The sequence below is a fragment of the Haemorhous mexicanus genome, chromosome Z (genome assembly GCF_027477595.1).
Source record: "Haemorhous mexicanus isolate bHaeMex1 chromosome Z, bHaeMex1.pri, whole genome shotgun sequence".
NCBI classification, from domain to species: Eukaryota; Metazoa; Chordata; class Aves; order Passeriformes; family Fringillidae; genus Haemorhous; species Haemorhous mexicanus.
In genome coordinates, this window is record NC_082381.1 from 54,964,144 (window position 1) to 54,981,212 (window position 17,069).

The 17,069-nt window shown below is 42.0% G+C and overlaps 2 protein-coding genes across 2 annotated transcripts in view; both read left to right on the forward strand.

Annotated features, from left to right (window-relative positions):
- Nucleotides 1–1,586: 1,586 nt before the first annotated feature.
- On the forward strand, nt 1,587–13,274 carry FXN (frataxin). Its single transcript, XM_059836603.1, has 5 exons — nt 1,587–1,736; nt 3,196–3,278; nt 4,625–4,745; nt 8,045–8,142; nt 10,807–13,274. Exons 1-5 carry the CDS (start codon nt 1,608–1,610, stop codon nt 10,958–10,960), a joined length of 585 nt encoding a protein of 194 aa, XP_059692586.1. The 5' UTR covers nt 1,587–1,607; the 3' UTR covers nt 10,961–13,274.
- A 3,102-nt stretch (nt 13,275–16,376) lies between these two features.
- Nucleotides 16,377–17,069, forward strand: part of TJP2 (tight junction protein 2) — a 60,355-nt gene continuing 59,662 nt past the window's right edge. Inside the window, exon 1 of the mRNA XM_059836602.1 lies at nt 16,377–16,605. The gene's annotated coding sequence lies outside the window, so the exon portion shown is untranslated. The remainder of the gene's footprint in view (nt 16,606–17,069) is intronic.

The window sequence follows — 17,069 nt, forward strand, 5'->3', positions numbered from 1 at the left end:
CCCTAAAAGCCTTATCTCAGTCTGCAAATCATTATTCCTGTAGAAACATAAGTAGCTTTTCCCAGCAGGGCTAAGAATGGGTCGTTCTTCAAGGAACTAAAGAGTATCTTAAATCTGCTTGGTGTAAAACCTCCCCCACAAAGTACAACAAGAACACAAACTGAGAAGAACACTGGTAACAAACACAAAGGAGTCTGTTGAAAACAGACAAGAAGCTGGCTGAGTTAGATAACAGTTTGATACGAACAGCTTTTAGGTAAAACAGACTTCATAATTTCAGTTGAAATTTGCGCAAGCAGCTTGTTTTTTGACCTTTTTCCCCTTGTGTAGAGTGAAATACTTTTGGCTTATAGAAAAATATTATAAAATTACAGATCTTGGTGAGAAACTTGATAACTTGTTCCCTAATGCGGTAGAAGATCACAGAATCAATAGAACAGTTTGGATTGGAAGGGACCTTTCAAGGTCACCTAGTTTAACCCCTCTGCCATGAGCAGGGACATCTTCAACTAGATCAGGTGGCTCAGAGCAACTAGCTGCTTACTTAAATAAAGTAACAGTTTTTGAAATATAAAAATGCATCACACAGTAACCAGCAGTGGCTTCTGAAGCTTTGGCCCTGTCCTGTGGAAGGCTCTGAAGTGAAAGTTGTATCTGTTCCCACAGAAACTGGGCGGGTTTTTTATGAAACCTTTTTATAGAAAGTATTTTTTACCTCTCATCTACTTGGCAAACCTAGTTTGTTTCTTTCAGTTTAAGTAACAATACGACATCTCTGGCTCAGACTCTACATCTTCACATACTGCTGATAGTATGGCATCATCAGCCTTTATGCAACTTAGAAGATGTCACGTGCGATAAATTATGTGCTTTATTTTCTCTTTACTGGCTCAGTGAAACATTTTACCTGCAGGACGTAGATCAGAATACTTCCTGTCACAGAAAATAGTCCTCGAACGGGTCCCTGAGTGAATGCTTGGTGCCTAGTGTGGCTTCTAACTGCTATTTTTCCCAGGCGCCAGCTCCCTGTAAATCTCCTCAGCGAGAGCGCTCTGCCGGAGCAGATGCCTGCAGGCACTGGCCCAGAGCGGACACGGCCTGCTCTCAGAACAGCGGCGAGCTGAAGGCGCTCTGCGGGGCAGCCGCCTTACACGGCCTCGTCTGACACGTCGGGGTCGAGATCTCGCCGAGGGGAGCCTGAGCACCACACCGGGCCCAGCACTCGTTTCCTATGGACAGCCGTGCCAGGCCGTGCTAGAGAGGGGGGAAGGATACCGGGATAAGGCTGGCAGGGAAACCGCTACCGCCTCGAAAGCCTCGCCGGGCGGACAGACCGTACTCGGCTCCGATAAACCTGTGCTGTCTCGGTAGCAAAGCACTTGGATTTAATTTATCCTGGTGCTGCTGAGGCTGGAGCTAGCAGTGGCTGGGAGGAAGAGAAAACCCGCACGTTCCGCCTCTGCTCGGCTCTGCCGCGCGGCCGAACGAGCCCTCACGGCCCGGCCCCGCGCGGCCCCGCCGCTCTCCTCGCGCTGCCGCCGGGGGGCGGTGGCGCGCGCCGGCCCGGCCCGGCCCCGCCCCGCCGCTTCCGCAGCGGCCCAGGCGGTATGTGGCGGGCGGGGGCGGCGGGCGCCGTGCGAGCCGCGGGACGGGCGGCGGCGGCCGGGGCGCGGCAGCGCGGCGGCACCGGGGGCGCCCCGAGGGCGGGCACAGCCGCCGCCGGCAGCGGCCGCACGGTGAGCGAGGGGCGGGCGGATGGCGGGGGCGAGGCGCGGCCTGCGCGGCGGCGGGCGGAGCGGCCGCGGCCGAGCCCCGGCTGGGGCGGGCGGGCAGGGAGGGAAGGGAGACAGGCGGGGATTCCTGAGGCGGCCGCCGGCTCTGAGCAGGTCAATGTCAGCCCGCGGCAGCCGGGCCTCCTCGCAGGCCTCCTCGCAGGCCTCCTCCCCTGCCCGCTCTCCCGCCTGCTATCTACTTTCTCCTTCTCTCCGTGCCTCGGGAGCTGGCGCGCACCGGAGCTGCTGCACTCGTCTGCTGCCTCTCTGCAGGCGCAGAAGGCGGTGCTGGCCGCCCTCAGCCGGGTGTGGTACGCGGAGGCATGTGCTGGTTTGTGTGCTGGCACCGCTGTTGGCAGCCTCTAGTCACAAACCGAATATGGGAACACACTGGTGGAATTAGAGCCTCTCAGCCTGGACAGAGCTTGGACGTGCTCGTGGTGTTGTAGCTTTTGATTCTGATCGTGTATAAAATGCTGTAGGGTAAGGGGTGCAGTCAAACTTATAGGGAGTGTGGTGTATTTTGTCAGTCTGTACCGTTGTGTCACCCTTCTGTCCTTTCTACCTGTGTCATGGTTTTGGACTAAGATGCAGCTCATTGGTAATACCTGTGGATAGGTGGTACACCACATTGTAGTGTGGAGATCGGCCTGTGTTTTGCTCTTCCACGCTTGAAGAGAGGCTGACATAGCTCCTTTGCAAATGTCACTTGCTTTTCTACTCCGTCTGAAGTTTTCAGAATGTTGCATGAGTACACAGATAGTAATAATGAATGCTGTTCTACCATTAAACTGAATGGTCAGCGCCACTTAGGAAGAAAATGAAAATCATGCCATCTTGCTTTCCTGGTGGATAGCGTAAGTACTTCTGCTACTGTGTCTGGCCTGACATAATTCCATAAGTCCATGATTTCCATAATTTGGAAATCTGGAATCTGAAGTGGTTTTGGATCTTTGTACATAAGGAGGATTCAAGGTTTGTGTTTATTTCAGCTTAATACGTTTCTGACTTCCAGCAGAGAGACACATGTTGCTGGTAGTGCAGCATTTGAGTAGTGTATACTTAGGAAAATCTGAGCCTAAGCCATTTAATAGATTGAAGTTGCTCAGTAATTCTGTGGTAGAGCAATAGAAAAGTTAGAATAGTTCTCTTTTTCTAGTTCATTCCTATTTGAATGAGAGGGTGTGGGGCTTTATTCCATTCACTTGCATAATGATGACGAGGATAATTCTAGATTGCTTCAATTATCCAAAGACTAAAACTGCATAGTTCCTTCCATATTAGCCCTGATGTAGAGTATGAACATTTTGCTTGAGGATGAAAAGGACTTAAAGGAGCTGTTTAATTTATATGATAAATACATAGTTTGTAATTCATTACATTTTAACTTTAATTCCATTTTGTTTCTGCTTACTTTAAACAGCAATTACAATATTCTTCAGATGTGAAGAGCAGGACTGCTTGGTTCATGAATTTGAGAAATGCAGGAACTCTGAGTGACACAAGGTAAAAATACATTTTGAGATATTAATATGAAAATATTGGTTATGTATTTTAGAATAACTTATATACATACTAATACTACCAAACTAATGTAATGTTGACATGATGTAAGGACAACTACAGTTTCAGCTAAAAGCATTTAGTGTGTATTTGCGAAGTCACTTAGCAAGTACACAGATTACAAAATTGTGTACCTGAATACAGGTGTCTAGCACCATTTCACGTGTGCCAGAGAATGTGAAATTTCTGTTTGTTCTGAGAGAATGTGACACAGCATCTGTTGGAGACTTCTCCCCTTCTGATGCAGCAGTTGGAGACACAGTAAAGGATTATGCAGATGTCTGAAATGGTGCTTGCCTATAAGTCCCTAAAGTGGACCCTGAACCTGTACATGAATCCTGCCCGATCGAAAGGCTTTCTGTTCTCCATGCCCCAAGGCATTTTGGGGTGTCCCTCATGTAAGTGACATAGAGCATATTTCAGTAACTGGATAAGAAACTTTCTTAAAAGTTTCCAACTGGTGTGTATTCAGCCCGTAGTAACTGTTACATTGCCATAAGCATTAGCAAAAATTGAGATTATTTTCCTGTAGTGTTTGTTGATAGGGAGACCCCTTTACACACTCAGCTGAAAGCTAACACTGATAGAGATGGAACAGCTTATGTGATTTGATTACATTTGGTTAATTAAACTGTTCTACACTTGGTTCCACTAAAGAATAAAAGAGAATTGGTCTCACAGGTATTTTAAGCCTTACGTAATGGCCACAAGGGTGCTTTCAGACTCTCTGGAGTAGTCTGTAATTCTTAAGTGTTAGTTCATAAGCACAGTTTAAATAACATCTAATTACCAGGTTGCATGGGTAATTCAAGTTGAGGAGACAAATGCTATGCATAAACATGACATGTGATACTGACATTTCTAAACTGTGTAGCTGCAGCAAGTTTTGTGGAGTCAAATGACATATATTTCTAAATGGGAGATGCTTTTGTCTCTATTTGTAGAGTTTAAAACTAAGCAAAACTTACACAATGTTCTATAATGAAAATGCCTTATTTTGAAATCTGATGCTGTTTACTAAATGGGGTTTGTATATCTAAGGAAGAAAGTACCTTTTCCTCCATTAAGAGATCTTTTATACCAACTAATTTCAAAATTTCACCTCCATTTATAAGGTGGATTGTCAGTTATATCACCTTAAGAAAAATGACTGCTTGTTATATAAGATCATGTCATGGTTACAGTTCAATCCAAAGTTGTGGTCTTGTGGTCTGGTACATTTTTATTATAGGAAAAATGCTGTCTTCCATGCTTTTCCTCCTAATTGTGGACTTCTATGTCATTCGTAGCTCTTTAGATGAGACAACCTATGAGAAACTGGCTGAAGAAACATTGGACTCCTTAGCAGATTTCTTTGAGGACCTGGCAGATAAACCTTTTACCCCAGAAGATTATGATGTCTCTCTAGGGGTATGTTTTAAACATTATATTACCACGGTAATTATTCTAGGGGTTTTTTTCCTATTATTTGAAGGAGAATTTTAAATTAGTCACCTTAGTGCTGACAATGAAAATGCAATGAATTTTTAAACATTTGTATACTGACTGGAGCGACAATTCTGGTGAAAAGTAGCACATACCATTGGGTGATTTAGGGCTTTCATGTTTAGAGAAAGACAAAGTATACAGTAATAAATGAGTACAAGAAGAGATGGAAACTGTTTTCTAATTTCACATTGGTCTATAAATTTTCCTAAACAGGTGCAGATATCTGGCATAGCAATCAGTTCCTGTCTGGTGTACTACATGGCATAGTACATCACATCTCACACTGTTAGAGCAGTTTCTTGGGTTGCCCTGAATGCAGACAAGCAGCATTTGTATTGACCAGGTAGTGTATGTTTGTCCTGGCTTTAATGATGACAGCCCGTGGTGGAGAGATGCAACAGGAGGGTGCAGTGTTTGGATAGGTTGTTGCAGAAGTGAGACCATAGCATACATGGGGAGGAGGCTGCTGTCAGAGGAGACATTGCGTGACTGGAGCCTTCAGTAGTCAGTCACTCAAATACAGGAGTGACAGACTCAGAACAAAAATGTCTGTGTTATTTGTATAGGGAATTTATTAGTTTTTTTATATAAATTCAGTTCCTGGAGTGATCTGTGTGTTACAGCCCTCAACATGACTTGGAGAAGAGTGTCGTTTCTCCCTACACTACTGTCTGCTACACAGGTTTTTCAATACTGCAGCTTTTTGAGGTCACATAACTATTGCTACCTCTTCATATCTTACCACAACAAGATTGCTTTCTACTGGCACTGTCAGTTAAGGTTTTGTGCTCCAGGATGTTGAATTGGATGGCTTGGGTTTTGCTGTGCAAAATACAAAACCAAAACAAAAGTCTGTAGTTTTTGGACTTCCTTGTGTAGCTTTGTCATCATAATTTTCATTCTGCATTTCTGATAGCTAGGATATAAAATAACATATTGCCAGTAGCTTTCTGTTTAGCGAATACTACTTGTTGTTTTAATTAATGTTAAAAGCATTTTTAAACATTACTCTTCAGTATGTTTTAGAATATCAGCACCTATTAGCCTGGTGTAACTATCCTAGGATAAAAATAAGCAATGGTTGAAATTACCTTTTTAGTATTCCTCAACACTTAATTATGTTAAGCTGATGAGTCATATCACAATTTTTTTCTCTATCTACTGTATGGTGGATTATGTTTGACATTGAGTGGTGAAGCTCAAGAGGTAATAGTTTTACATTTTAATTTTTACCAGTCGTCCTTTACTATACAGACAGGATGATGACAATAATATGCTGTCATTTCTGTTGAAAGCAGAAAGTTAAATAGCCCAGGTTTTAATTCTAAACAAACAGGGTCAGTGCTGCAGGAAACCACAAGGTGGCGAATGTTATAAAGGTCTGCTGTGCCTGTTGTAAACATGATTGCTTTGAGCAATTTATATCTTCGTGTTCAGGAAAAAAAATAATCTCTTTAGAAGAATATTTTTGTTACCAGGAAGTAGCAAACATTCATCCAGTAGTACAAAACACATACAGCAGTATTTCTTAAAATATGGTTAAAGTATTTTGCAATTTAAATTCTTAAAAAAATTCAAGTCATATTTTCTAGTATTTCAGCAGTACTGTAAAATGTATGAGAAAGTGTTTTCTACACATCAGTACAGGTTAACCTCTATTTACTTTGCAAGGGTAGAGCAACAGTACTTTCTAACAGCTGACACACGGTATAAATCATAGTATAATTTTTTGTTAACTCTTTGAAAACCTATTTACTTACAGTGTGTCTGTAGAAACATGTAGCATGCTGAATACTTAGTATGGCATTACAAACCTCGTGGAAGAATGCTATATACAGAACCTGTCTATCATTATGCAAGCCTAATCCTCCTTCCTGTTTTTATTCTGCTGTGTCTACAATTCTAAGACCATAAGATATGGAAAACTTGAAATTCTGACAACCAGAGAAGTAGCTTGTTCTTGCCCTTCTGTGCACTGTACTAATGTCCAATAGAAATAACTGGCAAGACAAACCTGATGGGACTTTTAACCAGAAGACTCTTTTATTTTTATTGTTTTGATCACAGATATAAATGCCTTAAGCACAGAAACAGCATGGAAACTAAGGTAAAAAATCAGATCCTGAGGTTATTATTTTATGCCTAGTGATACTTGAGATATGTTCCTCTGAGTTACTTCATAAGGGAAGGAAGCTTTGAGTTGCTGCTCGTGCTACAGAGTGTGTTGGCAGGCAGTAGATACTCATACCTGAAAGTATTTTTCCCCATAGTGAGTGTTTATACATAGCAAATAGCCCGGACAATGATAAGTGGCTCTAGTAGTATCTTCTGACTAAAGCATGAAAGGTATGATACCCTTAAAGAAGCTTTGTTATGCTATAGGGCTTGAAGTATTTGAGATACTGCAAACTAAATAAATTATTACCTGAATCATCACATTGCATTCTGTAGAAATACTTCCCTTTTTAATTAGTATCATTCAGATCACCTTTAGATCAACTCCAGTCCGAATATTGTTGTTTTTTCACTCTAAAGTCAAAACAGAAAATGTTTTTGTCAGTTACAAGAAACATGAATTATGTTGTCAGTAAGAAATATGAGCAAGAAAGAGAAAATAATTGGTCACCAGGATAATGGTCTAAAGGTGGCATAACCAAAGCAAAACCAGACTCATGGAAAACCAGAATTATGGGATTTAGAACTGGAACATTTTTTTCAGGTATGAATCAGAATTATCAAGAAAAGAAATGTGTTTGTTTGCTGTTAAACTGTTACCATTAGTGAAGAAAAGTAAGGTAAAATTGCATGGCTCAGAAGTCTGACAATGACACGTAAAGCTTCTTGACTTTGAACCACACCAGTTCTGCACTGTTCATTAATATAAAAAAGTTGTTATTGGATGATGTTTTAATCATTGCAAAATGAATTGCAATGGTCTGGTCTTTTCAGGATGCCAGGTTCAAGCTCAAGAGTATTATTTAAGTAGTAACATTGTGAATAGGACAAACACACAAAAATCAAACTCTGACCAGAAGGTTTGAAGTCTAGATCAGACTCAAAGGTATGCTAGATCTAGTGATCATTCTCCTTAGCTATTATGGTTTGGGAGATGGTTGAGAATCTGATACAGGTATGGAAGTTTCTGCCAGTGCAGATGAAGTAATTGTTGTCAAAGTAACGGGATACAAATTTTTTATTTCTCACTTTCTTTGTCTTTTAAGAGTGGAGTACTAACAGTTAAATTGGGTGGAGACATGGGAACATACGTGATCAATAAGCAAACACCAAACCGGCAGATTTGGCTGTCCTCACCCACTAGGTAAGATAGTTACATAATATCTGCAGACTCGGTGGAAATGTACTTCCTCTTATTTATAGCATGGCATGATCATGTAATATCTTTTTCATAAGTAACCCTTTTACTCTGCATAGTCTCAAAACGTGATATAATCTAAATGTTCAATAATGGTTTGGTATAGGGTTTCGGGCACTCTGCCGTATTACTGAATTAATTATACCTAAATTAATACAGGAAATGTGTAACAAAGAATTTTCATACGCTGTTTCAGCCCAAAACCACTGCCTACAGGAATATAGCTTACTCATAGGAAATATAACCAGCAATGATTAAAAAGAAACAAACAAAGCTTCTGTTGGAAAAAGAGTGATGATGATATCATCATCTAAACCTCTCTTTGTGTTTTAAACAGGGTGGCTCCTTCCCTTTTAAGCTTGTGGGATTTCCTGTTTTATATGTTTATGTATGCCACACTGGTTGTTTTTGTCAAGCCTCTGCACTTCACAGGAGACTTAGCTAGCTGCTTCCTCTGCCTTTCCTAATGATGTGTTCTGATGCATTTCAGGTTTTATGGTTGGTTTCAGCAAGGAGGGCAGCCAGATAAGTGAGAAAATGCTGTAGCTGTCCCCCCTCAAAATCTGTATTATTTGCCACTATCCCTGGAAAAGAACCCAGGGAGCTGATAAGTGTTAATCATGAAGGAACCAGCTTATAAGAGTTTTGTGTAACTGACACATGGGCTTCATCTCTTTATAAAAACCAAAATTCAGATAATTCCTGTCTGTTTAGCTCCAGGTGAGCTAAGAATATGGAGTTTGAGGAAAAAACTTACATTTTTCCTTTTTATAGTCCCTTAACTGGTAAATAAAGAGTGATATTTCCTGGAACATGATGCTATGTGTTCAGTTATTTCCTAACTTCTGAAAGGCAACTCCAGCAAATACTGTATGAGCTGAACTGTCATCTTCTTAACTGCAGTATGCTGGGAATTGAAAGAAGCAAATGTTGCTGCCAGTAATTGCTTGCATTGAATGTTTTGGAGCATTTTTACACTAAATGTTGACCTTTAGTCTTATATCCCAGGGGAGACTAATTTGTCAAGATGTGAGACATTTTTCTTGGAATTTTTTATGGCCATCTGTTTGCTATTGCATATCTGTACACCTGAGTGAAAACTTTACTTAGCTGACAATTACAAGAAGGGGGCATGAGGGGATGTGTGCAACCTGCCAGTAGTGTGATTGCAGTAATTTAATATAGCTCCTGACTGAAAAGACTTTTCAACCTTACAGAATATTAGCAATAGCTTAATGTGATATTTTAATTATTTTCTCTTATGGTTGAAACATATATGCAGACTTTCCATGAGAAATACATTTAATCTATTATTAACTTGGTAGGCATTTTTGCTTAAACCATTAATGTGAAAGTCACATCTGTACAGTCTTTTGGAGATTCATAGAACTATGATGGTGTTTCACGTGCTAACCTTATCACTGATATTTACTGCATAGCATTTAAAACCAGTTCAGATAATATACATATTTTTTTGTCCTTGATTAAATGGTCTGTCTTAACCTGATTTTCATGAATGACAGGATCCCATTCCATTGTTCTCTAGGTGCATGAGAGTATAAACATAAGCTTGTGCTGCAGAGGTGAAGTGAGAAATACTTAGTAAAATAACCAGAGCACATAACCCTGATTAAAACAGTTACTACTTCTGATGCAAAGTGACTTGGATTTATGCTTGCCTTTGTAACTTCTCATACATTGAGCAGTGGTTGAAAAGTTCTTCATTTGACTATTGTGAGTAACTCAGGATAGTCAAGGTTCAGATCAGTGCTTGTAGAGAGAGAATCTGCAGATTGTTCTTATGTATGTACAGGATAGTCTGTTTTCTAGCAGATTTTGTGTGTTGACTGAGTACCCAGGTATATGTCCTACAAAATCTAGGGTTTCTCCATTTATCCCAGATAATAATTTCATTCCTTTCTGTTTTCTTTGCTTATCTAATGTTAACAGCAGTGAGTACCTTTGAGTCATTCTCCCACTTGACATTTGGAAAACTGGGTGGATAGCAAGGTCTGGAGTAGAACCCAGGTGTTCAAGTTTCTTTCTTGATACTTAATGTAGGCCTGGAAAAACCAAGTCAGTTACAATATAATAGCACAGACAAATGACAAATAACATTTTAGTTATAAATCTCCCACATGCCAGTATATTTGCTTTCAGGAGCTAAATTACTTTGTTGCATCTAAAAGGAAATTATTTGTGCTTTGCTGTGCTTAGAATATTTGCAAGAACTAATCAGTGGCATTAATTCAGCACTATACAAATATCTGTTGTGATATTTGTGTGCAAGAAAATTATATCTGTGAGGGAAGATTGGGATAAAGGGAGGAATTGTGGGGGAATCAGCACCAAAAGCAGGAAGGGAAAGTGCTTGTCTCCCCTAGGAGTGACTGATGTCAGATATATCTGTTTGATGGCTCAGTAGTTCCTGACATATCAGGCCTTTTCTGCTCCACTTCCTCAGACTGCCCACCAGCCGTTCCCCATGCTGTCTGTTTCTTTTCCTGGGCACTCTGTCGCATACATTATGCATACAGGCTTCCAGCAGGTCTCCTGAAATAATGTGTACTTACACAGGGTGTGATGTTCTGTTGTGTTTTTTTTTTCTAGTGGGCCCAAGCGCTATGACTGGACTGGACGGAATTGGGTGTATTCTCATGACAGAGTATCTCTTCATGAACTACTATCAAAAGAGTTTTCAGCAGCTTTAAAAACTAAATTGGATTTGTCCTGCCTAATATATTCTGGAAAAGAAGATACTTGATTGTATTCTACCTCATGGAAGTTTAAAGACTTTAACCTCAAGCCAAGCTCTTTCTTAGGCTGAAGTACCTGAGCTTAATTCTGTTGTTTTTCTTGGCATTAACATATTGTGCAACAATGAAAATAATATATTTTTTCTCTAGTGCTCAGTCTTTGGATTTCTGTGTGCTGTTTGAATCCATGTGGTACGCATGGTTAAGGTCGCCCATCCTGTCACTTAATTTCTTGCTTTCTTCCTGCAGAACTCATGAATTTTTAGGCATGTAAGGACTCACTGCCTGGTGACTTCTGACCATCACACAAACACTCAACTTTTCTTGGTGGAACATTCATCCAAAACAAGAAATGCCTGTCAGTTACATTGACATAAATTGTGGTACTGTGAATGTATTGCCTCAAAATTTGTGGCTATTGTAATACATCATAGTCACATTTCATATGTCATAGTGCACGTAATGACAGTTTTTTTCTTAGTATTGCAGAACTTTCTATTCTCCATATTCTAAATTGTAGCATGTTTCACCTCAGGATTTTTTTTAGCTAAATTTTAAATTATATTAGACATTTTTTTGTGGCTCTGAGCATGAAATGGAACTGGAAAAGCTAGTATGTGAAGTTTAAGCTGTATAGCAATACCTCTGCAAACATTTAATTCTCTTACTGTGCATTTCTCTTTCTCTACCCTTTTGCTCTTCAGAGAGTAAAAATACTTTTTTTTTTAGCTGAGCAAAATTAAGTTCATGAAAATTTGCACTAATTTTATTCTACTGCATTTCTTCAATGGTTTTAGATTATTTTATCACTATGATAGAGCAAGTCTTCCCCTGCTACCATGTTGATGGAGAAATTTCTTAGAATCAAGTATTGTTCTTAAGCTGATAAATCTGTCTTCATTAGGCTATTAAATATGTAAAGGAAATAAACCATATACTCCAGCTCTTAAAACAAAAACATTTAAAAGAAATAATGAATGGCAATACTTCAGCAGTTGCACTGTTGTAATATTACAGCTTGCAGGTTTTAACTGCCTATAAAATCAAAGGACCAAATTGTTGACTAATGCATGAGGGAAAAATTATACCACGCTCTTGCAGATTGTATGAAAAGATGTTCAGTGCACAATATTTTTCTTTTTGGTTTTTCTGATGCTGTGGTTAGTTTGGCATGATTCTCTAACTAGTTTGACTGGTAAGGATTGATTTTGTAATTGAAAAACAACTGTAAAGTGTTCTTGCCCAGTGTTTGCATTTAGAGTATAAGCATTGTTACCTGCTATTTCTCACTACTAAACATAAAAATTTTTCAGTGGAAGTAGCTCTTGGTTAATGGTTCATGCTGTGTGCATGTTTTACAATCAATGTAAATTTCAGCTCTACTGGATGAGGTAAATACAATGACTCCTAGACCTCATGAATATAAGAGTAAAGCACATTTTTCAAAAAAGTACAGGGAGGTAAAAATAGAATATGTTTTTGCTGTTCTGAATTTAGAACACTGAAGATAATTTATAGCATATGGAAATATGTATTTTTATGTTGTTATTTTGTAATATTTAGCTCAGTCTCCTACAATTTCAGATAGTCATTTAAACAAGTTTGTGTAGAAGTTAATGACTTGATATTTGAATCAAGGATACGTGGTTATTCCTTGCCTGACCACGTGAAATTATTTTTTTCAATTGACTTATCCAAAAATTATTTTTTCAAGTATTTGCATGCAAAATGACTAACATGCATCTGATTCATATTTGGAAGTTCTTTTTCCATTCCCATATGTCTGGTAGAAATGTTTATACTGAAATAAAGATGCATGTGAAATTCTTAATTCATTATGTAAAGGTGTGATTCAAGAGTTTGATGAGAAGGGTGAAGGCCACAGACGTGCAACTGTTCAAGTGTGGCCAGTTGATGTGAATTTTGTAAGAGCAGTTCAGCTTTCACAGTTTACATGCCTTGCCCTTCATCTGTAATGCTACTGCTATTTATGCAAACAGTTTCCTGGGTTTAGGTATCTGAGTAACAAATGCATTTAATCTTAGCTGAAGATAAATAGTGTCAGCAAGTTAAAATGAGTTTTATCTCAATGTACAAAATGAATCATAGGACATGACTCATTTTTTGGTTTAATACTTGCATCAAATTGTAAGTAGGGGGCAAGGACTCCCATGAGCCATCACACTTTTACAATGGAGGCACAGAACAAGCTCTGATCCTAATGTCAGACTGCTTATTGCCAAAGACAAATAACACTTCTGTACTGTTTTTTATTTCCATAACTTACAGAATAAAAAGATTGTTGCATAGTTCCCCACCTGACATCATGTCAATAGTTTTTTGCTTCACCTCTCCCAAAAGAAATAGCTGAAGGGCAGTCATTAAATACAGACTACAGACAGACAGTGTTAATAAGAACCACTGTGTTACAGGCATTACTTTTTCCCACAATGCAGGTGCTCTGTCGTTGGTGAAGGAGAACATACAGAATATTTTGGAAGGATGAGTTGCCATTTCATAGCTTTACTGGCTGCCCAAGCTCAGCACATAAATTGGGGTGTGTTGGGCTTTTTTTAGTTACACCAGAGTTTTCACCAACTGCTAATCTGACCTAAGTTCTTGTCTGGTGTTTGTTCGTTTTCTTTTCCACTTACGGGTAATTTGTAAGAAAACATTACCTACCTCTTCTTGTAGGATTGTTCCATGTGATAAAATCATTACATCTTATTTCCTTAAAATTCCCAGTGTCTTTTGGGAACTTCAATAAATGGGATAAAGGCCTGTCCTGAAGAGGAGGTCCTAGAATGAAAGAAAGGGGGTTTTACAGGAGGATTTGTGTTTGATTATTTTTAGCTTCTGGTTAGTGGTTGAACTCTGCGATTGTGCTAACCAGCTCTGTAATACATGGAAGCCTTGGGAAGGAAGGCAGAGGCTTGCCAGAAAACCTGGATGAACATTCAAAATAGTAAAGGAAGCATGGGAGGGGCAGAAGCAAAGTCTATCAGGAAGAAATTAGCTTTGTCCAACAGCTGATGTCATTGGCAGGGCAAGGAGAGGTGGGGCAAAGTGTTCCGTGTGGCCCTTTAGAGAATGGTGTTTTAAATTTATTCCATACCACTGTATATAGCTGTAACCAATCAAACATGTTCCACTCCATTTTCCTATTGAGATTTTTTTTTTTTAAATTCTGTATAAAGATAAGAAAAAATTGTGTGGAGTTACATCCATCTCTCTTCCAAACTGTCTTTTATGTAAATTGTACTTCTGGCAGTTGTAGAACAAAGACAGTATTCATGCCTTTTACTGAGGGAGGTGACCAGTGGAGATTGCTTTGCTGCTGATAGGATAAACAGAGCCATGAACAATTGAAGTATTCAAAAGAGTTCCTAACTGCAAACTTTTTTTTTTTTTTTTTTTTTTTTTTGAATTCAGGTTAAGGAAAGACAGACAAGTTTAGATTAGAAAACAATAGATGTTTAAAATAAGGCATATAATGTTGCTGCCCTCTCCAGTTTGCTGAATTGATTTAAAAATTATTTGTGTCGTCGTAATTATGCAAAGTGATCACAGTGAATAAGTTTGCAAGCATTGTTACTTTCCAGATGTAGGCTCTTCTGCTAGCCATCAATGTTCTCTACTAAAAGAAATCAGTTATATATTTAATGTGTCCATAGTCTTACTCCTCTTAACAGCATTTTAGGAGCATTAACCAGACATCCTAAGGACACTGTCACAAAAGATTTTGAGAACTAACAGATGAAGTTTTAAAACATTCATTAAGGAAAAAGGCATTCACCACAGTGTAAACCAAGTAATCTGACACATACCTGGAAGTTAAACTAAATTTCCATTTCCTGTGCCTTGATTCTGCCTGAAAGCAATATTGCATTACATGCTGATCATAGATTTAGTCTGTAGGTGACTGAAAACACCAAGTTTATAAATTAGCCCTGAATTAGTATTTTTTTTTTTTCCTCACTGACTTTTTGCTGTCGGGGCTTTTAGACTGAAATAGGTACTTGAAGGCTAGTGTATGCTCATGCATGTTAATTATTAACAATAGCTAGAAGCAGGCCTTTCCATACAATATCTGAACGCAGTTTCATATTTGCTCTAACAAAATAGGTTCTTTCAGGGCCTCCTTCCAAAGTCCAGCCCCTTAATGAAGAATACTGTTAGCCTTTCTTATCTTACTTTCTGTAAGTAAAGATAAGATGAGATACAGTGCGTGAACTGTACCTATTGAGGAAGAAATTTATCTGAATTAGAAATGCAGTGGGAATCTAGTATATTTCTCACCTGCAAATAGCAACAAACCATAAAACTTTAAGTAGACCTTGTTCCGCAGGCCTGATATGGGTGGGAGTGTGCTGTTTAATTTTAGAGGGGCTTGCAAGGGGTTTAACTGTCCACCAGATAAGACAGCAGATAAGGAATTCCTGGTGACATTTAGTGCTTTACAATGCAAAAGAAATATGACTCCAAAGAATCCTGCCAGGGCTGTTTGGCCTTGCCTTTCTCATCTCAGCTGCAGGACAGCAGTGATGCCGAAAGCTGATACCTGTGGAATGCCAGCCTGGAGTGGATTTCTGTCATGGTATGTTGCAGTTTAGGGGAATGGTATTGGTGGACTTGCAGAGAGACGCGAGGTGTTCCGGCCTGGAAATGGAGCTACTCTGCCTTTTGCTAATTCTGGGCATTTCAGCTGAGAGTGGTGATGTGAACAGAGCTCTCCCTAGCTCAATAAAGTGGCCGCAGCCATTCTGTGATAAAGGGCAGGGAAAAGCAGGTTAAGAGGCGTACGTGGAACACTGCGCTGTGGTGTTAAGGGCTGGCTCAGAGGTCTTCCCGTTAGAAAGGTTCGGATGGGCAATGATCCCAAAGTTCCAAACAACACACTGATGTAAACGGAAAACACACCCAAGCGCTGGGCTGGGTGACGGTGCTCTCTGCCAGCGGCGACAGGGCTCCGCCGTGCCCGCCCCTAGGTCCACTCTGCTGCCTGGGCCCGGCGCGGGGTGCCTCGGGCATAGCGCGGGGCCAGACCTGGGGGACAGAGCCGGGGTCCCCTGCCGGGAGACGGGACGGGCAGAGGAAAGCCGGGGGGCGGGGCGGCCTCGCCGCGGTGACTCAGCGGCGCGGAGCACCGGGCTGCGACCGGTATTTCCTGTTCCCCTGCCGCCGCCGCGAGTGTTGGTGTGTGCGGGCGTGGGCCGGGGTAGCCGGGCGAAGGCACCCCTGGACTGGAGGGGCGGCAGCCGCAGGTGGAGGCACGCCTAAAGAGGGGGCGCGCCGCCCGCCCCGTCCGGCCGCCACCGCCCCTCCCCTGCCGTCCCCTGCCCTCCCAATCCTTGCCCTCTCCTCCCCACCTGGGGGCGAGGCCGGCACCTGCGGCGGGAGCCCGCCCCGGCGTGGCCGCGCCGCCCCCCGCCCGCGCCCCGCAGGAAATCGCCCGACTCGGCGGGAGCGGCCACAGCGGACCCGGACCCAGCCTCAGCCTCGTCCCCTGTCCCAGCCTCGGCCCCGCACTCGGATTCGACGCCCTAGTCGCTGCCCGCTCCGGGGCGGCGGGGCAGGGCAAGGCGCAGTCCCAGCGCCGGGGCGCCTCTGGGACCTTTGCTCCCGCTGCCGGACGCCCTCCGCGAGCAGGCGAGTATCCCCTCGGGATGTCCCTGCCCCGAACCCGCGCTCACCGCCGGTTCCCTCCCCCCGGGCAGGTGCGGTGTCCCCCAGCACCCCCTGTCCCCCGGGGCCGGTGCCTTCGCTCCCCGCCCCGGGGGCCGCGCTGCGGCCACGAGCTGCCCGGCGTCTCCTTCTCGTTCCTTTGTGTGCTTTGGGTTTTATCGCCCTCTCGCCTGCGCTCCTCAGGCGCGCTCTACCGCCTTTGTCCGCGGCGTCGGACCCGCCGCGCCCCTGCGGGGCCCCCCCAGGCCGGTCCCGCGCCCGCCGCGCACCTGGGCGGCGCGAACAGCCGGGCTCGGCCGGGGATCGGCTTTTCTCTAACGGGATTAAACGGCTCTCGGTGACTTTTTCCGTGATAAGTACTTTCTGGGAGAGCGCGATACTACGTGGAAAGTGGGAGAGATGTCACCGGCGAGTCGGGGTATATGTTTACCC

Bases quoted from the DNA above. Each gene is read 5' to 3' on its own strand.
- FXN (XM_059836603.1), top strand. From the start codon at position 1,608: ATGTGGCGGGCGGGGGCGGCGGGCGCCGTGCGAGCCGCGGGACGGGCG. The intron at 3,279-4,624 runs GTAAAAATACAT...TGTCATTCGTAG, and splicing joins GGAACTCTGAGTGACACAAG to CTCTTTAGATGAGACAACCT. The intron at 4,746-8,044 runs GTATGTTTTAAA...TTGTCTTTTAAG, and splicing joins ATTATGATGTCTCTCTAGGG to AGTGGAGTACTAACAGTTAA.